At 40.2% G+C, this 27,709-nt stretch overlaps 1 protein-coding gene across 2 annotated transcripts in view; it reads right to left on the reverse strand.

Annotated features, from left to right (window-relative positions):
- The window catches only part of LOC110489191 (annexin A6), a 41,548-nt gene that overhangs the window by 12,505 nt on the left and 1,334 nt on the right, over nt 1-27,709 (reverse strand). For both annotated transcript variants that reach the window (XM_036943458.2, XM_036943459.2), the window contains exons 2-21: nt 26,964-27,008; nt 24,761-24,845; nt 22,891-22,985; nt 21,635-21,748; nt 21,363-21,453; nt 12,499-12,578; nt 12,156-12,212; nt 11,919-12,012; nt 11,465-11,560; nt 11,225-11,283; nt 10,727-10,849; nt 9,286-9,344; nt 7,219-7,297; nt 6,175-6,256; nt 5,926-6,020; nt 5,590-5,703; nt 4,601-4,691; nt 595-674; nt 410-463; nt 234-327 (exon numbers count right to left, since the gene is read on the reverse strand). In XM_036943458.2, the coding sequence (XP_036799353.1) occupies nt 234-327; nt 410-463; nt 595-674; nt 4,601-4,691; nt 5,590-5,703; nt 5,926-6,020; nt 6,175-6,256; nt 7,219-7,297; nt 9,286-9,344; nt 10,727-10,849; nt 11,225-11,283; nt 11,465-11,560; nt 11,919-12,012; nt 12,156-12,212; nt 12,499-12,578; nt 21,363-21,453; nt 21,635-21,748; nt 22,891-22,985; nt 24,761-24,845; nt 26,964-26,972 (1,651 nt within the window). In that variant the 5' untranslated portion in view covers nt 26,973-27,008. The remainder of the gene's footprint in view (nt 1-233; nt 328-409; nt 464-594; nt 675-4,600; nt 4,692-5,589; nt 5,704-5,925; nt 6,021-6,174; nt 6,257-7,218; nt 7,298-9,285; nt 9,345-10,726; nt 10,850-11,224; nt 11,284-11,464; nt 11,561-11,918; nt 12,013-12,155; nt 12,213-12,498; nt 12,579-21,362; nt 21,454-21,634; nt 21,749-22,890; nt 22,986-24,760; nt 24,846-26,963; nt 27,009-27,709) is intronic.

The following is a 27,709-nucleotide window of genomic DNA, read 5'->3' on the forward strand; positions in this document are numbered from 1 at the left end:
TGAGATGTGGTCAGTAGTGATTAAATAGTGTTTCTCTGGTACCTCTCCTGAGATGTGGTCAGTAGTGATTAAACAGTGTTTCTCTGGTACCTCTCCTGAGATGTGGTCAGTAGTGGTTAAATAGTGTTTCTCTGGTTCCTCTCTGAGATGTGGTCAGTAGTGATTAAACAGTGTTTCTCTGGTACCTCTCCTGAGATGTGGTCAGTAGTGATTAAATAGTGTTTCTCTGGTACCTCTCCTGAGATGTGGGAAGCTCCTGGTACAGAGGATACTCATGAACTTAATCTCCATGTCGTCAGAGTCTTCGTTACAGGCATCGGCCAGTTCCTGAAAAGAGAATCAACACTATTCCACAATAAACCCCGTTGAAAATCTAACGAGCGAGAGTCATGTTGCATGATGTACTCACCTGGGCGTCCACCAATGCTCTGTCCCAGTCGGCTGGACCCTGCTCTCTCGCCCCCTGGGGGGGAGGAAGAGCACGACGGGTATTGTTATGTAGAATAGACTTCACTCACTGATATAGAATTATACGGACGGCCATATTATGTCCCGTTGTTTTGTAGATGTACAGTACGAGGGAATAAACGTTACCTGCACAAGCGACGTGAGGATCTGACTGAAGCGTCCTGAGGTGTCCGACTGGATGGCGTCCTCCATGCTCTTCTTATAGCCTGCAAGACATCGGACCAAGGTTAATACAAGGCTATTATTCAAGCATCATAGGTGTTTATAGCTACAGTAAAGATTAGTGCTTCAGTGTGTTATGGTTTAGTAACAGCTACCAGAACAACTGGCTCCCCCTAAAGGCAACAATAGGTACCACAGTTGAGAGAACAAATAAAATACAATTGTACTTGATGCGTACACATATTTTGTAGATGTTGTTGCAGGTACAGCAAAATGCTTGTGTTTCTAGCTCCAACAGTACAGTAATATCTAATGCTTGTGTTTCTGGCTCCATCAGTACAGTAATACCTAATGCTTGTGTTTCTAGTTAACAGTACAGTAATACCTAATGCTTGTGTTTCTAGCTCCAACAGTACAGTAATACCTAATGCTTGTGTTTCTAGTTAACAGTACAGTAATACCTAATGCTTGTGTTTCTGGCTCCAACAGTGCAGTAATACCTAATGCTTGTGTTTCTAGCTCCAACAGTACAGTAATACCTAATGCTTGTGTTTCTAGCTCCAACAGTACAGTAATACCTAATGCATGTGTTTCTAGCTCCAACAGTACAGTAATACCTAATGCATGTGTTTCTAGCTCCAACAGTACAGTAATACCTAATGCTTGTGTTTCTAGCTCCATCAGTACAGTAATATCTAATGCATGTGTTTCTAGCTCCAACAGTACAGTAATACCTAATGCTTGTGTTTCTAGCTCCATCAGTACAGTAATATCTAATGCATGTGTTTCTAGCTCCAACAGTACAGTAATATCTAATGCTTGTGTTTCTAGCTCCATCAGTACAGTAATATCTAATGCATGTGTTTCTAGCTCCAACAGTACAGTAATACCTAATGCATGTGTTTCTAGCTCCAACAGTACAGTAATACCTAATGCATGTGTTTCTAGCTCCAACAGTACAGTAATATCTAATGCTTGTGATTCTAGTTAACAGTACAGTAATACCTAATGCTTGTGTTTCTAGCTCCAACAGTACAGTAATACCTAATGCTTGTGTTTCTAGCTCCAACAGTACAGTAATACCTAATGCTTGTGTTTCTAGCTCCAACAGTACAGTAATACCTAATGCTTGTGTTTCTAGCTCCATCAGTACAGTAATACCTAATGCTTGTGTTTCTAGCTCCATCAGTACAGTAATACCTAATGGTTGTGTTTCTAGCTCCAACAGTACAGTAATATCTAATGCTTGTGTTTCTAGTTAACAGTACAGAAATACCTAATGCTTGTGTTTCTAGCTCCATCAGTACAGTAATATTCTAATGCTTGTGTTTCTAGCTCCATCAGTACAGTAATACCTAATGCTTGTGTTTCTAGCTCCATCAGTACAGTAATACCTAATGGTTGTGTTTCTAGCTCCAACAGTACAGTAATACCTAATGCTTGTGTTTCTAGTTAACAGTACAGTAATATCTAATGCTTGTGTTTCTAGTTAACAGTACAGTAATACCTAATGCTTGTGTTTCTAGATCCATCAGTACAGTAATATCTAATGCTTGTGTTTCTAGCTCCATTCGTACAGTAATATCTAATGCTTGTGTTTCTAGCTCCAACAGTGCAGTAATATCTAATGCTTGTGTTTCTAGCTCCAACAGTGCAGTAATATCTAATGCTTGTGTTTCTAGCTCCAACAGTGCAGTAATATCTAATGCTTGTGTTTCTAGCTCCATTCGTACAGTAATATCTAATGCTTGTGTTTCTAGCTCCAACAGTGCAGTAATATCTAATGCTTGTGTTTCTAGCTCCAACAGTACAGTAATACCTAATGCTTGTGTTTCTAGCTCCATCAGTACAGTAATACCTAATGCTTGTGTTTCTAGCTCCAACAGTGCAGTAATATCTAATGCTTGTGTTTCTAGCTCCATCAGTACAGTAATATCTAATGCTTGTGTTTCTAGCTCCAACAGTACAGTAATACCTAATGCTTGTGTTTCTAGCTCCAACAGTACAGTTATATCTAATGCTTGTGTTTCTAGCTCCAACAGTACAGTAATATCTAATGCTTGTGTTTCTAGCTCCATCAGTACAGTAATATCTAATGCTTGTGTTTCTAGCTCCATCCGTACAGTAATATCTAATGCTTGTGTTTCTAGCTCCAACAGTACAGTAATACCTAATGCTTGTGTTTCTAGCTCCATCAGTACAGTAATATCTAATGCTTGTGTTTCTAGCTCCAACAGTACAGTAATATCTAATGCTTGTGTTTCTAGCTCCAACAGTGCAGTAATATCTAATGCTTGTGTTTCTAGCTCCAACAGTACAGTAATACCTAATGCTTGTGTTTCTAGCTCCAACAGTGCAGTAATATCTAATGCTTGTGTTTCTAGCTCCATCCGTACAGTAATATCTAATGCTTGTGTTTCTAGCTCCATCCGTACAGTAATATCTAATGCTTGTGTTTCTAGCTCCATCAGTACAGTAATATCTAATGCTTGTGTTTCTAGTTAACAGTACAGTAATACCTAATGGTTGTGTTTCTAGCTCCATCAGTACAGTAATATCTAATGCTTGTGTTTCTAGTTAACAGTACAGTAATACCTAATGCTTGTGTTTCTAGCTCCATCAGTACAGTAATACCTAATGCTTGTGTTTCTAGTTAACAGTACAGTAATACCTAATGCTTGTGTTTCTAGCTCCATCCGTACAGTAATATCTAATGCTTGTGTTTCTAGCTCCAACAGTACAGTAATACCTAGCAACACAAAACAATACACACAATACCCCCAGAACTAAAAGAAAGAAATATCAGAACGAGCAATATCAGCGTCTGCAATATCAATAAATACTGTACATATATACGGGCGTGTATAGACAGTATAGATAGTAGTTATATAGGATGGTGTATATAGACAGTATAGACAGTAGTTATATAGGATGGTGTGTATAGACAGTATAGATAGTAGTTATATAGGATGGTGTATATAGACAGTATAGACAGTAGTTATATAGGATGGTGTATATAGACAGTATAGACAGTAGTTATATAGGAGGGTGTGTATAGACAGTAGTTATATAGGAGGGTGTGTATAGACAGTAGTTATATAGGATGGTGTATATAGACAGTATAGACAGTAGTTATATAGGAGGGTGTGTATAGACAGTAGTTATATAGGATGGTGTGTATAGACAGTATAGACAGTAGTTATATAGGATGGTGTGTATAGACAGTAGTTATATAGGATGCTGTGTATAGACAGTAGTTATATAGGATGGTGTATATAGACAGTATAGACAGTAGTTATATAGGAGGGTGTGTATAGACAGTAGTTATATAGGATGCTGTGTATAGACAGTTGTTATATAGGATGGTGTATATAGACAGTATAGACAGTAGTTATATAGGATGGTGTGTATAGACAGTAGTTATATAGGATGGTGTGTATAGACAGTATGGACAGTAGTTATAAGGATGGTGTGTATAGACAGTAGTTATATAGGATGGTGTATATAGACAGTATAGACATTAGTTATATAGGATGGTGTGTATAGACAGTAGTTATATAGGATGCTGTGTATAGACAGTATAGACAGTAGTTATATAGGATGGTGTGTATAGACAGTAGTTATATAGGATGGTGTGTATAGACAGTAGTTATATAGGATGGTGTATATAGACAGTATAGACAGAAGTTATATAGGATGGTGTATATAGACAGTATAGACAGTAGTTATATAGGATGGTGTGTATAGACAGTAGTTATATATGATGGTGTATATAGACAGTATAGACAGTAGTTATAGAGGATGCTGTGTATAGACAGTAGTTATATAGGATGGTGTGTACTTGGTGGAGGCTGGCTAGTGGTGACTATTTAACAGTGATGGCCTGTGTGGCAACAACCACAGCTTAAAACACAGACAAGAGGGCTATTATTATTATTATTATTATAATGGAGTACGCTATAGGCCTCACCAGCCCGGTAGGCAGCGTTCATGGCATGGATCTCCCCGTTGCTCCTGGTTACCAGGATCTCAATCAGAGCATGTTCGTCTGTCCCTGCCCCCTGGCAAAATATGGAAATAATTAGTGTGACTCCCGGGAATAGGAATGAGATGTTGTCATTCTGGTTTGTTTGAGCAACCAAACACCGCATGTATTCTAAATGCTGGGATTTACATTTTAGAATCTTTGGATTTAGTCACCATGGAAACCCCTACCTTGGTCAACACTGTGTCTGCCAGTCTGACTCAATAATGGGAATTTCTCTCTCTCTCTCTCTCTCTCTCTCTCTCTCTCTCTCTCTCTGTCTGTCTGTATCTCTCTCTCTCTCTCTCTCTCTCTCTCTGTCTCTCTCTCTCTCTCTCTCTCTCTCTCTCTGTCTCTCTCTCTCTGTCTCTCTCTCTCTCTCTCTCTCTCTCTCTCTCGCTCTACTTTATTGGCATGGGAAACATATGTAAACATTGCCAAAGTTAGTGGAGTAGATAATAAACAAAAGTTAAATAAACAATACAAATGAACAGTAAACATTACACTCACAGAAGTTCCAAAATAATAAAGACATTTCAAATGCCATATTATTCCTCTCCTCTCCTCTCCTCTCCTCTCCTCTCCTCTCCTCTCCTCTCCTCTCCTCTCCTCTCCTCTCCTCTCCTCTCCTCTCCTCTCCTCTCCTCTCCTCTCCTCTCTCCTCTGTGCCATTCTTGTCGAAAGGCACATTTGTTTTTATTCATAGTTTGTCATATCAGTCTCAAACATCAAACCACCCACTGGAGAAAGAACCTGTAGGCTGTCCTTTGTCTGTGGAACATACTAAATCTGTATCACACAGAACAGAAGATGTTATCTCATACTAAGACTTGTCTACTAGATATGTATCACACAGAGAGATCCACCATCCCCAAAAACATTCAGTGTCTATACATTTCTATATATTATATACACTGACCACCACCTCCTCCTACCTCCATCGCTTTCCTCATCATCTTGGCGTCAAACTCAGCGGGCGTCAGCATCAGGCCGATAATCAGCCTCTCCAGGTTCTTAGAGAGCTCAGACTTCAGATCCTTCATCAGGTCCTATAGGAGAGGTCGTAGTTAACACAGAACAGATGACCATCTTATCCTGTGTACATCTGTGGCCCATGTGTGAAACTGCAGGCACAAAATGGCCGCTGTGCATCGCCCACTCGCTGGAATGATGTCATTACATTCTAGCACACAGATTGAGTTTTGGATGTGGTGGGTTTCACAGTACAATGTAAAGCGCCACTATGTGAGTGTTGGGGGTGTCTGTCTTACCCTGCCGAGGATGGACTTAAAGGCCTGTCTGATCTCCTGTCTCTGCTCGTTGCTCCTGTTAGCCACAATGTTAATGATGACGTCTTCATCTGTGCCTGAAGACATGAACAATGGTTATAAATACCTGTTTTATCAAACACTTCCATATATCTGTTTCATACAATATCACATGATGTATGAACCAGTTACAACAACGTCATTAAGACGGTTAGAGTGAAGGTGATGTGTTTTCCATGGGAGGCTATGTACCAAAGCCTTTCATGGCTTTCCTCAGGTTCTGAGCATCATCAGCCGGGTCGAAATCACTGGCAGGACGGATGGTTGGTCTGAGCTGAAGAAGAGAGGATGAGACCGGGGGCAAGGGTCAAATCAGATATAGTACACACACACAGACACACACAGCGAGACAGACAGACAGACAGCGAGACAGACAGCGAGACAGACAGACAGACAGACAGACAGACAGACAGACAGACAGGACAGACTTCAAAGGGTCAGAGCAGCAAACATGCACAGATGTGCAGTTAAGGAACACTCTTAGACTCAGTGTTGTCACGGTAACCAAATATCAATGAATCTTCTATCACTATTTAGTTTATGATCAGAAGTCCTGGAGGGAGAGAGGCCTGGAAAACAACTGAATCAGAGTGTGTGTGTGTGTGTGTGTATGTGTGTGTGTGTGTATGTGTGTGTGTGTGTGTGTGTGTGTGTATGTGTATGTGTGTGTGTGTGTGTGTGTGTGTGTGTGTGTGTGTGTATGTGTGTATGTGTGTGTGTGTGTGTGTGTGTGTGTGTGTGTGTGTGTGTGTGTGTGTGTGTGTGTGTGTGTGTGTGTATGTGTGTGTGTGTGTGTGTGTGTGTATGTGTGTGTGTGTGTGTGTGTGTGTGTGTGTGTGTGTGTGTGTGTGTGTGTGTGTGTGTGTGTCTGGATGTCCATGTCTGCAGGATCATTGTAACAGGAACTGTCTGTATTTCAACAGTGTAATTAGTGAAATGTTGTGAGGAGGGGGTTGAGGGGCCACAGCAAGGGAAGAGATCCTTGTAAAGGTAATGAGATGCATGCCAGAGCCAGAACAAACATGCAATCTATACTATAAGCAACTCTGAAATGTAGTGTGCTGTTTTCGAGGGCCAAAATGAGCGAAAATATGCGTCCCAAATGGAACCATATAAAGTGCACTAGTTTTGACCAGAGCCCAATTAGTGTACTACATAGGGCCATTTAGAACAGATTCATTGAATAGAATGCCATTTGGGATGTGTGAGTAGACGGCAGAGGGCAGAGGGCCGAACCTGAACTTTGGTCGTGGCACTTGTTTCCCACATCTTGTAGGCTAGCTGAGCAGCCTCTGGGAAGAACTCTCCTGCTAGGCTGCAATGACCAATGACATACCAATGAGTCAAGGAGTATGGAACACAGTGAATCACAAAAAACAGACAGCGGTTTATAAGCCCATCTGGGCTGGGCATCCTGAAGATAAAAGACACTATAATAATACAATGTATCTAGTTGAATCTAACCATGAGTCAACATAACACCACCAACAACAAAACCACAGAGCTAACCCTGACTAGGGCTGTTGCGGTGACCGTATTACCGAGTCATGAAGGCAGTCAAATTCCACGTGACCATAATTAGGTTTCTCCAAGCTCTGATGCTGCTGATGGTCATAAGTAGGCTACCAAACTTGCTAACTGCCTCGTACTCAGCCCTCTATTGTCCCGCTAATCACTTTGACATCAATGCAAATGTTATGGAAAATCTAATCAAACACTTCATAAGAGCCCATGAGCTCATGTTGCGCAACATTTCTATAGGCTCTGCAATTGTGTGAGAAAACAGAGTGATGGCCTCTATTAAAAAGAGGAGGATCCCATCAGCTTTCTATAGGCTAGGCCTGCTATATTTATTTCTCAACTTTCCTAATATAATATTGTATTCTTCATACTATTAAATAATATAAAATAATGCCAGGGAATTGTAAGCAAATCTTGTCTGCTGAATGAACTAGTGTAGCCCACAGCCATTGGGCATAGCCAGATCAGGACCTAACATAAGGACAACTCAGACGACGCTATTCTGTTCTTCTGAAATAGACTACGTTTTCTTCATATCATGTTTCTTTTGACCGGTCTAAAATAAATAATGGATTTATTGTGATGGTATAGGTTATATTACATGGATATATTAAACTTATTAAAATGTAGATGTTTCAAATGTCTACATCAGTGGCTTGTAAGCTTGTGTGGAAGCCAGGAGATGCTAAATCTTAATTAACAGATCAATTACTGTGAGACCGACAGTTATTTGCTTGACAATCACCGGCTGCCGAAATTTCATGACCGCCACATCCCTAACCCCTCCCAACAACAAAACCAGAGCTATCCCTGACTCCCCAACATATCTAAAGAAAACCCACTGGGGTAATTTCCTGGATAAAATATGCTATTCTGAGATCTGACACATTCAACATGACATTATGTTCCTTTCCTTTGTTTACTCTACTAATAATAGTTCACTAAAGTAGCCAGGTCGTCATTCAGGTCGTCATTCAGGTCGTCATTCAGGTCGTCATTCCATCAAATTACTGCCGTTTGCTCCTCTTTGATATTTTAGGTAGAAATTGTGCACCATTGCATTTTTAAAAGCCTGCTATATTAAATGAAGTGCCCTTTAATATAGACCACATGGAGAATTGAATAAATCATTTTTTTTATATGAATAAAGGCTTGCTAGAGTAACAAATTCAGCATTTTGACACAAGGGAATTTATGGCTGATGAAATCATCATCTGTTACGGTCAGCTATGTTACGGTCAGCTATGTTACAGTCAGCCCTGCTACTATATTTGGCACTTTAATAGTCATTTATTTATTTGTACCTCTTGAGATAGGAAAACATGTTTTTTTATTAAGTTTTACGTGTGCTCTTTATGAAAGAATGTCAAATAAATATGTGAAATCAAAAGTTTATTTTTAACCAAGTCAAATTTGAATTGTTGGAACGACCCAGCTGTAGCCCTAGCCTACACTAGCCTGGTCACAGATCTGTTTGTACTCTTGCCATCTTCCATGAGTGACATGCACCCTTCAGGCTTGCCCTTTGAGAGTTATATATTAACAGCATTTCTCCTCTGACTCATTCCTGAACTATGACAACATTTAATTCTAAATTCTCTCACTTTTCAGGGAAGCTTTGGGTTTCAGCTCCTTGGCTTAATGTTTCCTCAGAAAAGGCATTATTAAATCTGCCAACTGTGAATAAATTGAGATGGTGCAATGTCGCCCCCAAGTGGTGTACATAAACTACTGCAAAACACAGTAATGATGAGCTCTATCAATCAGCAATAACTAACTTACTCATCATCTCCTCCACACAGGGCGAGCAGAGTCCTCTTGTAATCTCCTGATGTGTCTTCCTGTTGGGTAGAAGACCAGACAGAACATTAAGATACCATGTTAAAAGATATACAGAGATATGTACGGATAAACAGAAAGCTACTTAGACAGACAAGGAAACATACAGATAGACAGATAGCTAGTTAGATAGACAGATAGCTAGTTACATAGACAGGGATATATACAGATAGACAGATAGTTAGTTAGATATACACATAGACAGATAGTTAGACAGGGAGATAGACAGATAGTTAGTTAGATAGAGAGGGAGATATACAGATAGACAGATAGCTAGTTAGAAACTCAGAGAGATAGACAGATAGACAGATAGCTAGTTAGATAGACAGATAGCTAGATAGACAGATAGCTAGTTAGAAAGACAGGGAGATAGACAGATAGACAGATAGCTAGATAGACAGATAGCTAGTTAGAAAGACAGGGAGATATACAGATAGACAGATAGCTAGATAGACAGATAGCTAGTTAGAAAGACAGGGAGATAGACAGATAGCTAGTTAGATAGACATAGCTAGTTAGAACGACAGGGAGATAGACAGATAGCTAGTTAGATACACAGGGAGATATACAGATAGACAGATAGCTAGTTAGATACACAGGGAGATATACAGATAGACAGATAGCTAGTTAGATAGACAGATAGCTAGTTAGATAGACAGGGAGATATACAGATAGACAGATAGCTAGTTAGATAGACAGGGAGATAGACAGATAGCTAGTTAGATAGACATAGCTAGTTAGAACGACAGGGAGATATACAGATAGTCAGATAGCTAGTTAGATAGACAGGGAGATATACAGATAGACAGATAGCTAGTTAGATAGACAGATAGCTAGTTAGATACACAGGGAGATATACAGATAGACAGATAGCTAGTTAGATAGACAGATAGCTAGTTAGATACACAGGGAGATATACAGATAGACAGATAGCTAGTTAGATAGACAGATAGTTAGTTAGATAGACAGATAGCTAGTTAGATAGACAGGGAGGTAGTTAGATAGACAGATAGCTAGTTAGATAGACAGATAGCTAGTTAGATAGACAGATAGCTAGTTAGATAGACAGATAGCTAGTTAGATACACAGGGAGATATACAGATAGACAGATAGCTAGTTAGATAGACATATAGCTAGTTAGATAGACAGATAGCTAGTTAGATAGACAGATAGCTAGTTAGATAAGACAGATAGCTAGTTAGATAGACAGATAGCTAGTTAGATAGCTAGTTAGGTAGACAGTAAGTATAGAGTCATAAAGTCACTCTTATTTCAGTCACTAGACAAGGTAACTAAGAACTAAGACAGAAGTTCAAAGAAGAGGCATTGTAACATCTATAGGATGAAAGCATCTATGGGTTTAAGACAAGTTAAGTTGTATCACCTTGATCATGTTGTACAGGGACTTCTCATAGCACATACGGAAGCACTCCCGAATATCCAGCATGTCTATCTCAGAACGACAGATCATGATCCTGATCAGAGTGTTGTCTTGCGTACCAAGACCCTGGAGAGAAAGAGAGAGAGAGAGAGAGAGATTGAGGGGGGAAAGAGAGAGGGAGGTGAGAGATAAAGAAAGAAATAGAGAGAAATAGAGACAGAGACAGAGAGAGAGGGAATGTTGGTCAGAGTGAGGTTGGTCAGAGTGAGGTTGGTCAGAGTGAGGTTGGTCAGAGTGAGGTTGGTATGAGTGAGGTTGGTCAGAGTGAGGTTGGTCAGAGTGAGGTTGGTCAGAGTGAGGTTGGTCAGAGTGAGGTTAGTATGACTGAGGTTGGTATGAGTGAGGTTGGTCAGAGTGAGGTTGGTCAGAGTGAGGTTGGTCAGAGTGAGGTTGGTATGAGTGCAGCTGAGCCTGAAAGAAGAATAAACCGTTGAGGTTCACCTTCATAGACTTGTAGAGGCGCTTGGCAAAGTACATAGGTACACTCCTGATGCACTGAACTGTAGGAGAAAGACAGACATGTTGAAATAAGAGTTCATGGGATGACTTAACTAGGTATGATCTTTTAGCCTGATTAAACCCCACTGAACGACGGTGAGTGAACTCAACGGTGTTCAATTTGATTTCAATTGGGTTCAGTCTGATTTTTAACCAGGCGGAAGGAAAGAGTCCAACGCGTACCGACAGCCAACATGAGTCTTTCAAAGTCCCCAGACAGCTCACTCTTGATACTGTCCTCTATGGGCTTCTCTGCTATCTCCTGGTACTTATCAAACACTGCAGGAGGAAGACAGAGAACGGAGTCATTCCCTGGCATGCTATCCTAGTCAGTGGACTATTGAGACCAGACCACAGACACATAACTCAGCAGCCTGATACAACCAGTGTTGTGGGTGTGACAAGAAATTACCGATTAACACAAGTAGATGTCACACTGACATCATAATGGATTCGTTCCAAATGGAACCCTAATCGTTACATAGTGCACTACTTTTAACATCTATGGGTTATAGACAGAGCACTATGTAGGGAGTAGGGTGCCATTTGGGATGTAACCAGTGTTCTGGTCAGGCTGAGGTCATGATACTGTTGTCGCGCTCAGCCTCATGTTTATGTACCCCGGTGTTATACTCACCCATCTGGAGGTGGTTGACACTGCGGTTTCCCAGCAACATAATGAAAATGGACTCCTCTGTGCCCCACTGCTCCTCCCCGGCTGCAAACAGCGCCTGAAAGCGTTGAAAAGTGTTGAAAAGGGATAGTTACAGACAGGTAGAAAGGAGTTGATCAGGTTAGGAAGGGAAAAGGAAGAAACAGTTGGTGGGTTTGTATTGCGGTGAACGTGTTCTGTACTACTGCTTCAAACACTCACCTGAGCATCCTCCTCCACTAGCTCTGCATGCACTACTCCTGGTTCATCTCTGGTTCCCTGGAAACACACACACACACACACACACAGACACACAGACACACACACACACACACACACACACACACACACACACACACACACACACACACACACACACACACACACACAATGTTTGACTAAACAGCTACACAAATGCTTTGGTTAGGACAACAACAAGTTAGTTAACAGATTGGTTATATCTACTTACAAAAACAAAAAAACTCAACTTAGAAAAACAAGCTATTGACAGCCTTTCAAATAATAAAATCATATTAGATCCACTACTGGCATAGCATTCACTAACCTGGAGTAAAACCACCAGCATCTTCTTAAAGTGCCCTGAGGTGTCTCCTGTAACATCCTCCTCGATGTCTGAGCCGTAAGCTGAAGACAGCAACAACACAGGCAGTTAATAATACAACCAGGATTTCACTGGAATATGCTGTGTTTGTTATATGTCATACAGTAGCTGTACAGATGTCTAATCTTAATTTGACCCGTTTCTCACAGCAGGAAAATAATTTGGAAGCAACAGGAAATGTGAATTCAAGTGGAAATTACAAACTTCACACTACAAGATGCTGAACTTTTGAGCAGTATTCTTCATTGGTTAGCTTCAAGGTATGCAATTCTGGACTGATGTACAGTGGGCTTTTCTGGTGCTTTCGCGGCTGTCGTATCTTCACCCAGGTGGGTGCTACACATCGGTAGTGGGCGAATTCTACCCATGGGAGTTTGACTTCAGAGACTACTACTGAGAAGCTCTGGGCCAGGGTGCCCTGATGGACAGCTCTGGACCAGTCAGACACCCCCTGGATGTGAGCCCCCCCCCCCCTCTGTTTCATCTCTGAACTGCCTCTACTCTAGCCTTCCTCCTGGTGCTGACTGCCTAAGCCATTAATGAACTACCTTGCCTGCCATGATCAGCCATTGACTATTTGTTTGGGTTTTTCAAAATTGCATGTCTTGTTGTTGTTGTTGTTGTTGTTGTTGTTGTTGTTGTTGTTTAAAGCACTCTGAGATTGTAATGGAAAGAGCTATAAAATATGTATTATTATCATTATTATTATTATATGTCATACTGTATGTCATAACCAGTGACTTTTTGCACTCATTATGATCATGTTCTGATGCTCAAGATCAAGATCGATCGTTTGATGGACATTCAGCTTCTAACGAGATGAAGGAAATGCAGTTGAAGTCGGTAGTTTACATACACTTTAGCCAAATACATTTAAACTCAGTTTGTCACAATTCCTGACATTTAATCCTAGTAAAAATTCCCTGTCTTAGGTCATTTATGATCACCACTTTATTTTACGAATGTGAAATGTCAGAATAATAGTAGAGAGAATGATTTACTTCAGCTTTTATTTATTTCATCACATTCCCAGTGGGTCAGAAGTTTACATACACTCAATTAGTATTTGGTAGCATTCAAATTGTTTAACTTGGGTCAAACGTTTTGGGTAGCCTTCCACAAGCTTCCCACAATAAGTTGGGTGAATTCTGGCCCATTCCTCCTGACAGAGCTGGTGTAACTGAGTCTGCTTGGGGTCATTGTCCATTTGGAATAACTATTTGTGAACTAGCTTTAACTTCCTGACTGATGTCTTGAGATGTTGCTTCAATATATCAACATAATTGTCCATCCTCATGATACCATCTATTTTGTGAAGTGCACCAGTCCCTCCTCTAGCAAAGCACCCCACAACATGATCCTGCCACCCTCGTGCCTAACGGTTGGGATGGTGTTCTTCGGCTTGCAAGCCTCCCCCTTGCTGAGCTGCCTTTCAGTTTATGTCGATATAGGACTTGTTTTACTGTGGATATAGATACTTGTGTACCTGTTTCCTCCAGCATCTTCACAAGGCCCTTTGCTGTTGTTCTAGGATTGATTTGCACTTTTCGCACTAAAGTACGTTCATCTCTAGGAGACAGAACACGTCTCCTTCCAGAGCGGTATGACGGCTGAGTGGTCCCATGTGTTTATACTTGCACACTATTGTTTGTACAGATGAATGTGGTACCTTCAGGCGTTTGGAAATTGCTTCCAAGGATGAACCAGACTTGTGGAGGTCTACAATTCTGTTCTGAGGTCTTGGCTGTTTTTCTTTTGATTTTCCCATGATGTCAAGCAAAGAGGCACTGAGTTTGAAGATAGTCTTTCAAATACATCCACAGGTACACCTCCAATTGACTCAAATGATGTAAATTAGCCTATCAGAAGCTTCTAAAGCCATGACATCATTTTCTGGAATTTTCAATGCTGTCTAAAGGCACAGTCAACTTATTGTATGTAAACTTCTGACCCACTGGAATTGTGATACAGTGAATTAGAAGTGAAATAATCTGTCTGTAAACAATTGTTGGAAAAATGACTTGTGTCACATACAAAGTAGATGTCCTAAACGACTTGCCAAAACTATAGTTTGTTAACAAGAAATTAGTTTAGTGGTTGAAAAACGAGGTTTAATGAATCCAACCTAAGTGTATGTAAACTTCCAACGTCAACTGTATATCTTACCATCTAATGGGAGGGAGGAAATATATCTTACCATCTAATGGGAGGGAGGAAATATATCTTACCATCTAATGGGAGGGAGGAAATATATCTTACTATCTAATGGGAGGGAGGAAATATATCTTACTATCTAATGGGAGGGAGGAAATATATCTTACTATCTAATGGGAGGAATAAATATATCTTACTATCTAATGGGAAGGAGGAAATATATCTTACCATCTAATGGGAAGGAGGAAATATATCTTACCATCTAATGGGAGGGAGGAAATATATCTTACTATCTAATGGGAGGGAGGAAATATATCTTACCATCTAATGGGAGGGAGGAAATATATCTTACTATCTAATGGGAGGAATAAATATATCTTACTATCTAATGGGAAGGAGGAAATATATCTTACTATCTAATGGGAGGGAGGAAATATATCTTACCATCTAATGGGAGGGAGGAAATATATCTTACCATCTAATGGGAGGGAGGAAATATATCTTACCATCTAATGGGAGGGAGGAAATATATCTTACCATCTAATGGGAAGGAGGAAATATATCTTACTATCTAATGGGAGGGAGGAAATATATCTTACTATCTAATGGGAAGGAGGAAATATATCTTACCATCTAATGGGAGGGAGGAAATATATCTTACCATCTAATGGGAGGGAGGAAATATATCTTACTATCTAATGGGAGGGAGGAATAAATATATCTTACCATCTAATGGGAAGGAGGAAATATATCTTACTATCTAATGGGAGGGAGGAAATATATCTTACTATCTAATGGGAAGGAGGAAATATATCTTACCATCTAATGGGAGGGAGGAAATATATCTTACCATCTAATGGGAGGAATAAATATATCTTACTATCTAATGGGAGGGAGGAAATATATCTTACCATCTAATGGGAGGGAGGAAATATATCTTACCATCTAATGGGAAGGAGGAAATATATCTTACTATCTAATGGGAGGGAGGAATAAATATATCTTACCATCTAATGGGAGGGAGGAAATATATCTTACCATCTAATGGGAAGGAGGAAATATATCTTACTATCTAATGGGAGGGAGGAAATATATCTTACCATCTAATGGGAAGGAGGAAATATATCTTACCATCTAATGGGAGGGAGGAAATATATCTTACCATCTAATGGGAAGGAGGAAATATATCTTACTATCTAATGGGAGGGAGGAAATATATCTTACCATCTAATGGGAAGGAGGAAATATATCTTACTATCTAATGGGAGGGAGGAAATATATCTTACCATCTAATGGGAGGAATAAATATATTTTACTATCTAATGGGAGGGAGGAAATATATCTTACCATCTAATGGGAGGAATAAATATATCTTACTATCTAATGGGAGGGAGGAAATATATCTTACTATCTAATGGGAGTTAGGAAATATATCTTACCATCTAATGGGAGGGAGGAAATATATCTTACCATCTAATGGGAGGGAGGAAATATATCTTACTATCTAATGGGAGGGAGGAAATATATCTTACCATCTAATGGGAGGGAGGAAATATATCTTACTATCTAATGGGAAGGAGGAAATATATCTTACCATCTAATGGGAAGGAGGAAATATATCTTACTATCTAATGGGAGGGAGGAAATATATCTTACCATCTAATGGGAAGGAGGAAATATATCTTACCATCTAATGGGAGGGAGGAAATATATCTTACTATCTAATGGGAGGGAGGAAATATATCTTACCATCTAATGGGAAGGAGGAAATATATCTTACTATCTAATGGGAAGGAGGAAATATATCTTACCATCTAATGGGAGGAATAAATATATCTTACTATCTAATGGGAGGGAGGAATAAATATATCTTACCATCTAATGGGAGGGAGGAAATATATCTTACCATCTAATGGGAAGGAGGAAATATATCTTACCATCTAATGGGAGGAATAAATATATCTTACCATCTAATGGGAAGGAGGAAATATATCTTACCATCTAATGGGAAGGAGGAAATATATCTTACTATCTAATGGGAGGGAGGAAATATATCTTACTATCTAATGGGAGGGAGGAAATATATCTTACCATCTAATGGGAGGAATAAATATATCTTACTATCTAATGGGAGGGAGGAATAAATATATCTTACCATCTAATGGGAGGGAGGAAATATATCTTACTATCTAATGGGAGGGAGGAAATATATCTTACCATCTAATGGGAGGAATAAATATATCTTACCATCTAATGGGAGGAATAAATATATCTTACCATCTAATGGGAAGGAGGAAATATATCTTACCATCTAATGGGAGGAATAAATATATCTTACTATCTAATGGGAGGGAGGAATAAATATATCTTACCATCTAATGGGAGGGAGGAAATATATCTTACCATCTAATGGGAGGGAGGAATAAATATATCTTACCATCTAATGGGAAGGAGGAAATATATCTTACTATCTAATGGGAGGGAGGAAATATATCTTACCATCTAATGGGAGGGAGGAAATATATCTTACTATCTAATGGGAGGGAGGAAATATATCTTACTATCTAATGGGAAGGAGGAAATATATCTTACTATCTAATGGGAGGTAGGAAATATATCTTACCATCTAATGGGAGGGAGGAAATATATCTTACTATCTAATGGGAGGTAGGAAATATATCTTACTATCTAATGGGAGGTAGGAAATATATCTTACTATCTAATGGGAGGGAGGAAATATATCTTACCATCTAATGGGAGGGAGGAAATATATCTTACTATCTAATGGGAGGGAGGAAATATATCTTACCATCTAATGGGAAGGAGGAAATATATCTTACCATCTAATGGGAGGAATAAATATATCTTACTATCTAATGGGAGGTAGGAAATATATCTTACTATCTAATGGGAGGTAGGAAATATATCTTACTATCTAATGGGAGGGAGGAAATATATCTTACCATCTAATGGGAGGGAGGAAATATATCTTACTATCTAATGGGAGGGAGGAAATATATCTTACTATCTAATGGGAAGGAGGAAATATATCTTACTATCTAATGGGAGGTAGGAAATATATCTTACCATCTAATGGGAGGGAGGAAATATATCTTACCATCTAATGGGAAGGAGGAAATATATCTTACCATCTAATGGGAGGGAGGAAATATATCTTACCATCTAATGGGAGGGAGGAAATATATCTTACCATCTAATGGGAGGGAGGAAATATATCTTACCATCTAATGGGAAGGAGGAAATATATCTTACCATCTAATGGGAAGGAGGAAATATATCTTACCATCTAATGGGAGGAAGAAATATATCTTACCATCTAATGGGAGGGAGGAAATATATCTTACCATCTAATGGGAGGGAGGAAATATATCTTACCATCTAATGGGAAGGAGGAAATATATCTTACCATCTAATCTAATGGGAGGGAGGAAATATATCTTACTATCTAATGGGAAGGAGGAAATATATCTTACCATCTAATGGGAAGGAGGAAATATATCTTACCATCTAATGGGAGGAATAAATATATCTTACTATCTAATGGGAGGGAGGAATAAATATATCTTACCATCTAATGGGAGGAATAAATATATCTTACCATCTAATGGGAGGGAGGAAATATATCTTACTATCTAATGGGAGGGAGGAAATATATCTTACCATCTAATGGGAGGAATAAATATATCTTACTATCTAATGGGAGGGAGGAATAAATATATCTTACTATCTAATGGGAGGGAGGAATAAATATATCTTACTATCTAATGGGAGGGAGGAAATATATCTTACTATCTAATGGGAGGGAGGAAATATATCTTACCATCTAATGGGAGGGAGGAAATATATCTTACCATCTAATGGGAGGAATAAATATATCTTACTATCTAATGGGAGGGAGGAAATATATCTTACCATCTAATGGGAGGGAGGAAATATATCTTACTATCTAATGGGAAGGAGGAAATATATCTTACCATCTAATGGGAAGGAGGAAATATATCTTACCATCTAATGGGAGGGAGGAAATATATCTTACTATCTAATGGGAGGGAGGAAATATATCTTACTATCTAATGGGAGGGAGGAAATATATCTTACCATCTAATGGGAAGGAGGAAATATATCTTACCATCTAATGGGAAGGAGGAAATATATCTTACCATCTAATGGGAGGGAGGAAATATATCTTACCATCTAATGGGAAGGAGGAAATATATCTTACCATCTAATGGGAGGGAGGAAATATATCTTACCATCTAATGGGAAGGAGGAAATATATCTTACCATCTAATGGGAGGGAGGAAATATATCTTACCATCTAATGGGAGGGAGGAAATATATCTTACTATCTAATGGTAGGGAGGAATAAATATATCTTACCATCTAATGGGAGAGAGGAAATATATCTTACCATCTAATGGGAGGGAGGAAATATATCTTACCATCTAATGGGAGGGAGGAAATATATCTTACCATCTAATGGGAGGGAGGAAATATATCTTACCATCTAATGGGAGGGAGGAAATATATCTTACCATCTAATGGGAGGGAGGAAATATATCTTACCATCTAATGGGAAGGAGGAAATATATCTTACCATCTAATGGGAGGGAGGAAATATATCTTACCATCTAATGGGAAGGAGGAAATATATCTTACCATCTAATGGGAAGGAGGAAATATATCTTACCATCTAATGGGAGGAATAAATATATCTTACCATCTAATGGGAGGAATAAATATATCTTACTATCTAATGGGAGGGAGGAAATATATCTTACCATCTAATGGGAGGAATAAATATATCTTACTATCTAATGGGAGTTAGGAAATATATCTTACTATCTAATGGGAGGGAGGAAATATATCTTACCATCTAATGGGAGGGAGGAAATATATCTTACTATCTAATGGGAAGGAGGAAATATATCTTACTATCTAATGGGAGGGAGGAAATATATCTTACTATCTAATGGGAGGGAGGAAATATATCTTACCATCTAATGGGAAGGAGGAAATATATCTTACCATCTAATGGGAAGGAGGAAATATATCTTACCATCTAATGGGAGTTAGGAAATATATCTTACTATCTAATGGGAGTTAGGAAATATATCTTACTATCTAATGGGAGGGAGGAAATATATCTTACCATCTAATGGGAGGGAGGAAATATATCTTACCATCTAATGGGAGGGAGGAAATATATCTTACCATCTAATGGGAGGGAAGAAATATATCTTACCATCTAATGGGAAGGAGGAAATATATCTTACCATCTAATGGGAAGGAGGAAATATATCTTACCATCTAATGGGAGGGAGGAAATATATCTTACCATCTAATGGGAGGAATAAATATATCTTACCATCTAATGGGAGGAATAAATATATCTTACCATCTAATGGGAAGGAGGAAATATATCTTACCATCTAATGGGAGGGAGGAAATATATCTTACCATCTAATGGGAGGAATAAATATATCTTACTATCTAATGGGAGGGAGGAATAAATATATCTTACCATCTAATGGGAGGGAGGAAATATATCTTACTATCTAATGGGAGTTAGGAAATATATCTTACTATCTAATGGGAGTTAGGAAATATATCTTACTATCTAATGGGAGGGAGGAAATATATCTTACCATCTAATGGGAGGGAGGAAATATATCTTACCATCTAATGGGAAGGAGGAAATATATCTTACTATCTAATGGGAAGGAGGAAATATATCTTACTATCTAATGGGAAGGAGGAAATATATCTTACCATCTAATGGGAGGGAGGAAATATATCTTACTATCTAATGGGAGGGAGGAAATATATCTTACCATCTAATGAGAGGAATAAATATATCTTACCATCTAATGGGAGGGAAGAAATATATCTTACCATCTAATGGGAAGGAGGAAATATATCTTACCATCTAATGGGAAGGAGGAAATATATCTTACCATCTAATGGGAAGGAGGAAATATATCTTACCATCTAATGGGAGGAATAAATATATCTTACCATCTAATGGGAGGAAGAAATATATCTTACCATCTAATCTAATGGGAGGTAGGAAATATATCTTACCATCTATTCTAATGGGAGGTAGGAAATATATCTTACCATCTATTCTAATGGGAGGAAGAAATATATCTTACCATCTATTCTAATGGGAGGTAGGAAATATATATTACTATCTAATGGGAAGGAGGAAATATATCTTACCATCTAATGGGAGGGAGGAAATATATCTTACCATCTAATGGGAGGAAGAAATATATCTTACCATCTAATCTAATGGGAGGTAGGAAATATATCTTACCATGTATTCTAATGGGAGGTAGGAAATATATCTTACCATCTATTCTAATGGGAGGAAGAAATATATCTTACCATCTATTCTAATGGGAGGTAGGAAATATATCTTACCATCTATTCTAATGGGAGGAAGAAATATATCTTACCATCTATTCTAATGGGAGGAAGAAGTATATCTTACCATCTATTCTAATGGGAGGTAGGAAATATATCTTACCATCTATTCTATTGGGAGGAAGAAATATATCTTACCATCTATTCTAATGGGAGGAAGAAGTATATCTTACCATCTAATGGGAGGAAGAAATATATCTTACCATCCTTGTATGCCTCCACCAGGTTGTGTATCTGTTGGTTGTTCCTGGAGGCCAAGACTTCAATCAGGCACTTCTCATCTGTTCCTGCCCCCTTATAAATAAAGCATTTCATTAAATACAGAATGGCAAAAGTTACTAACTAGGCTGTGTAACAGTTATTTCGTATGTGGTGTCTGATGTGGGTATTCTCAATTCTTATCATTTTCCTATTTCTTTTACTTCCTAAATATAATCATTTGATGGCATCATGGGTCTCTACTACAGAATCTCACTTTGATGGCATCATGGATCTCTTTGGCGTCATGGTAGGCCTGGGGTCTCATCAGACTGACGATGAGGCGTTCAAACTTCCCCGTCAGCTCATACTTCAGGTCGTCTATCAGGTTCTGGGGAAGAGAGACATGTCTGTTATGAAGTTACCCTCTCGTGTTGTGTGCACACTGAATTGTGAGTAGCAAATGGACTGGAAAAAACTTACCTCAAAGAATTCAACATAATTGGTAAGAGACACATGTCTGTTATGAAGTTATCCTGTGAGAATGTGCAGAAGGCTCAGTAAACCATATTGAGTGAGTTCAACAATGGTTCTGTTTGAGGTGAACCTGTTACTTAGTAACAATTTCAGATGATGAACAATTTGGATGAACATTCCAAAATGTTTATAGTTTAAACATTAAACAGCTAATTTTTGTAAGTATAAACTGTGGCGGTTTAAGGGACAATAATCAACCTTTAAATGACTTTGCTATTCCTACTAGATGTAATAGAAAGCCTACAGGGTTACATTATTATTTGTAGTGGCAGTTTAGAACCCGAAACGGACACCGACGCTCGCTGCACACTACATTCTCAGACTGTTAGCTAACGTTAGCACAAAACAAATGTTAGCGAACGTTAGCACAAAACAAATGTTAGCTAACGTTAGCACAAAACAAATGTTAGCGAACGTTAGCACGAAACAAATGTTAGCTAACGTTAGCACAAAACAAATGTTAGCTAACGTTAGCACAAAACAAATGTTAGCTAACGTTAGCACAAAACAAATGTTAGCTAACGTTAGCACAAAACAAATGTTAGCTTAACGTCCTGAATTTAACTAAGAATGTATTGTACCTTCTAACAAACGGGCACGCTGAATTGTGTAATATGTGGTAAAGATTTATTTTACAGCGTGGTTTTAGCTGGTACTTACTTACCTGATCCAGTATTGACCGGGTATTCACTACAGATCATAGAGTGGGTCACAGTAACAACGGATACTCAAAGCATTCAACACCAAATTATACATAGTGATGTTTATATAAACACAAAAAAAAAACCCACTGACTGTAATTTCTATGCAATCCAGGTCCAGCTCTGGAAAGGTACAGAAACGTGATGATAGACGTGATGTTGGATGTTTTGATGTGATGTTAGATGTTATGATGTGATGTTAGATGTTATCATATGATGTTGGATGTTATGATGTGATGTTAGATGTTATGATGTGATGTTGGATGTTGGATGTTATGATGTGATTTTCCTGTACCTTCCCATAGCTAGACTTGTACGCCTGTACAATCTCCTGTCTCTGAGCATTGCTTCTGCCAGTGACCAAATCCAAGATGGCCTCCTTGTCGCTGCCTGTAGAGAACAGAGGAAGATCATCAGTAACATCATCAGCAATATTTGACCTTCGAACTTTCTAAGTCAGGGCTGCCCAAACCCTGTTCCTGGAAAGCTACACCATTGTTGGATTCTATTCTGTTTCTATGAGCTACCTTCCTGTACATTATTGGTCCAGCCCCAGTTGTAACTAATCTGATGCTTATCAACCAGCTAATTGTTAGAATTAGGTGTGCTATATTAGGATTAGTGTGAAAACCTACAGGAGGGTAGCTCTCTAGGAACAGGGTTAGTGTGAAAACCTACAGGAGGGTAGCTCTCTAGGAACAGGGTTGGAGTTCAAACCTACAGGAGGGTAGCTCTCTAGGAACACGGTTGGAGTTAAAACCTACAGGATGGTATCTCTACAGGAACAGGGTTGGAGTTAAAACCTACAGGATGATAAGTCTCCAGGAACAGGGTTGGAGTTAAAACCTACAGGACGGTAGTTGTCTAGGAACAGGGTTGGAGTTAAAACCTACAGGAGGGTAGCTGTCCAGGAACAGGGTTGGAGTTAAAACCTACAGGAGGGTAGCTCTTCAGGAACAGGGTTGGAGTTAAAACCTACAGGAACAGGGTTGGAGTTAAAACCTACAGGAGGGTAGCTCTTCAGGAACAGGGTTAGAGTTAAAACCTACAGGATGGTGTCTCTCCAGGAACAGGGTTAGAGTTAAAACCTACAGGATGGTATCTCTCTAGGAACAGGGTTAGAGTTAAAACCTACAGGAGGGTAGCTGTCCAGGAACAGGGTTAGAGTTAAAACCTACAGGATGGTGTCTCTCCAGGAACAGGGTTTGAGTTAAAACCTATAGGATGGTAGCTATCTAGGAACAGGGTTAGAGTTAAAACCTACAGTAGGGTAGCTCTCCAGGAACAGGGTTAGTGTGCACACCTACAGGATGGTAGCTCTCTGGGAACAGGGTTAGAGTTAAAACCTACAGGATGGTAGCTCTCTAGGAACAGGGTTAGAGTTAAAACCTACAGGATGGTAGCTCTCTAGGAACAGGGTTGGAGTTCAAACCTACAGAAGGGTAGCTTCCAGGAACAGGGTTGGAGTTCAAACCTACAGGATGGTAGCTCTCTAGGAACAGGGTTAGAGTTCAAACCTACAGGATGGTAGCTCTCTAGGAACAGGGTTGGAGTTCAAACCTACAGAAGGGTAGCTCTCCAGGAACAGGGTTAGTGTGCACACCTACAGGATGGTAGCTCTCTAGGAACAGGGTTAGAGTTAAAACCTACAGGATGGTAGCTCTCTAGGAACAGGGTTGGAGTTAAAACCTACAGGATGGTAGCTCTCTAGGAACAGGGTTGGAGTTAAAACCTACAGAAGGGTAGCTCTCCAGGAACAGGGTTAGTGTGCACACCTACAGGATGGTAGCTCTCTAGGAACAGGGTTAGAGTTAAAACCTACAGGATGGTAGCTCTCTAGGAACAGGGTTAGAGTTAAAACCTACAGGATGGTAGCTCTCTAGGAACAGGGTTGGAGTTCAAACCTACAGAAGGGTAGCTCTCCAGGAACACGGTTGGAGTTCAAACCTACAGAAGGGTAGCTCTCCAGGAACAGGGTTGGACATCCCTGTTCCAAGCAGTTGTGAATACTGGTGTTGGAGTTGTGTATCTCTAGCCTGGTTAATAAACTAGACAAAACTGAAGTAAACTGAAACAAAGGTGTGCAGTGTTCTGTTTGTTTTTTTACCAGGCTAGTGTCCCCCTGCCCTACAGTGGACACGAAGTGTAGCTACATTGTTACTCACCGATGCCTTTCATGGCATTGTAGAGAGTCTCAGCATCTGCGCTGGCATCGAAGTCTGGAGCATCGGTTACTGTGCCTCGGAACCCCTGAAAGAACATTCATTACCTTTTACCAACCTCATTCACGACAATGGCCCGGGGCACAGTTTCAGTTGTTAGGGGCACAGTTTCAGTTGTTAGGGGCACAGTTTCAGTTGTTAGGGGCACAGTTTCCGTTGTTAGGGGCACAGTTTCAGTTGTTAGGGGCACAGTTTCAGTTGTTAGGGGCACAGTTTCAGTTGTTAGGGGCACAGTTTCAGTTGTTAGGGGCACAGTTTCAGTTGTTAGGGGCACAGTTTCAGTTGTTTCAGTCAGTTGTTAAAGAACACATTCTTATTCACAACAATCAGTTTCATAGGAGGGGGAAAAAGGGTTGATTGAGCCAACTGGATGCTGGGTATGACTAGTTGGGCACAGAAGAATGAACGAGGGGCCAGGAATTACTCTGGGCCTATCCCAAGGTTAATTAAAGTCACAGGGGAGTGGGGGGGCGTGTAAGGGGCCATGGGTGTGTGTGTGGGCTGTGTAGGAGAATGTTACGGCCTTTGAGGGGCTGTGTGGGTGTGCAGGGGGCAGGAAGGAATGTGTGGGTGTACAGGGGGCAGGAAGTGGCTGTGCGGGTGTATAGGGGGCAGGAAGTAGCTGTGCGGGTGTACAGGGGGCAGGAAGTGGATGTGTGGGTGTGCAGGGGGCAGGAAGGAATGTGTGGGTGTACAGGGGGCAGGAATTGGCTGTGTAGGTGTACATGGGGCAGGAAGGGGCTGTGGCTGCAGTGCCCTGAGCAGAGGGCTGACAGACAGACAGACAGACAGACAGACAGACAGACAGACAGACAGACAGCTGACACCGGTCTGTCCCCCTGCCTACAGCTGCACCCTCCAGAACAGCAGTGTGTGTAGGAGGGAGGAACAGGGAGTCAGGTTACACACACACACAGACCTGCTCACTCTGCAGGGGTCTGACACGGCTTCAGAGAAGCCGACCTCCAATCAACACAGAAACAATAAAACACAATGCAGCCGCCAGGGCTGCAGTTCAATCAAACATGTAGTGTGTAAAATACCCGTGTTCATTTATTTCTTTATCCTGTATGTGAGACACATATCCGTTCAGCTGCTGTTTCTGTGGAGATTCTTTCTGCTGCATTGAGGCACACAGCCAACGTTTCCTACCCAGAAATCCAGCCAGCCAGACAGCCAAGGAGGCCACTGCACATGCTCAAGATGTGGCCTTACTACAGCTCTACCATAGAGACTATCACTCCCCAAGACAGCCGGGAGGTCCCACCCACATAGCGACAGGACCAAAACAATGGGCCCATAGCAACGGTCCTTTCAGCAAACAGACTGTTCAGGCAGCAAATAACTAGTGGAACATAGATAATCACATTATCTTCAGATGATACAAGTGACTTACCAGAGCTATTCGTTTTGGTTGATAAAGCTTACACTACAGCAGTGCTTGGCTGCTCGTTACATTCATCCAGATACTGCACTATCCTTGGCACCAGTCCGTCTGTGCTATGGCCAACTTGTGGTTGGGTGTTTTGCCATGGTAATGCAGCTAGGGTGGTGGAGTGCAGAGGTCATGAACAGTGGTATGAATCAAACCCACTACTCTGGTGTAGCTGGTACCATGCTCCAACCCTCAGATCCAGCAGAACCAAAAAGGACATGGTTTTGATACTAGATAGTCTAGCAGGGCCATCCTTAGACATGGTTTTGATACTAGATAGTCTAGCAGGGCCATCCTTAGACATGGTTTTGATATTAGATCGTCTAGCAGGGCCATTCTTGAAAATCTCCTCTTGTTGACTGGACTTAAGTGAGCGGAACCTGGGTGTCCGAGGCTAGGTATAATAAGATAGAGAAGTAAGTGCTGTCATATGCCTTCTGGAGCTCTCTCTGTGTGTCTGTCAATATCATGTCCAGGTTGCCAGAGGGAAGAGGGACACATTATACTAGCCTGCTGCCATTACAATAAACAGACGCCCCAGGGCTGATGACTGCTGCTAGCGAATGAATGATTCTCATCTGACACCTCCTCTGTCCTTATCTCATTATCATCCAGTCATTATGGAATAGGATACGTTTATCCTTATAGCTATACTGTAGCTACACATAGCACTGAGAGAATGGCAGACACAGGATTATGACATCGACTTACCATTCCCATATTTGGTCTTTTAAGGATATGCAGGAAACAATCGACCTGCAAGACAAGATATGTGAAGCAGAAATGAGAACAGAGAAATGTGGTGACATGATGTTTAAGATGGTATCAATATCAACCAATCAAATGTATTTATAGAGCCCTTTATACAACCGTCAGTTGTCACAAAGTCCTTGAGACAAACGATATACAGAAACTGAGCGCAAGCCATGCAAGCACAGTGGCCATGAAAAACTCCTTAGAAAGAGGAGGAACCCGGCTCCTAGGCGTAGACAGTCCTCTTCTGGCTGTGCCATCTTATCGATCCTAATTGTCAATGTGAATATGATATGATAGTGAACAGCATGTGTGGCTGGATGAACAAAGAGATGCTATTGGACCATAGGCTAATGAAAATATACTTGATATGTCATTGAAGGGTGGTGGTCAGGTTTCTGCTCTTTCAGCACAACACCATCCACAGAACCTGCACCAGAGAAGACTGCATTGGAAAGTCAAAATACTGTTGGATAATAAATGTCACTAGTGGGCTTGCTACAGATTCCTATAGGATTATGCAGGGAGAAGACATGAGGGGGACCAAGGAGGCCATTTTGAATTGGATCACTGGTAGGGTTGTTGGCTTATGGCCTAGTGGTTAAAGCATAGCCACGTTTTCCACAGGAAACATGTTGGCTGCTCTTCCCCTGCGATTCAGTAAGGCTACAGGGTTCCCTTTCAGAGTGGTACCGTAGGCCTTA

The sequence above is a fragment of the Oncorhynchus mykiss genome, chromosome 14, assembly GCF_057628025.1.
Source record: "Oncorhynchus mykiss isolate SJ-2025 chromosome 14, ASM5762802v1, whole genome shotgun sequence".
Classification (NCBI taxonomy): domain Eukaryota; kingdom Metazoa; phylum Chordata; class Actinopteri; order Salmoniformes; family Salmonidae; genus Oncorhynchus; species Oncorhynchus mykiss.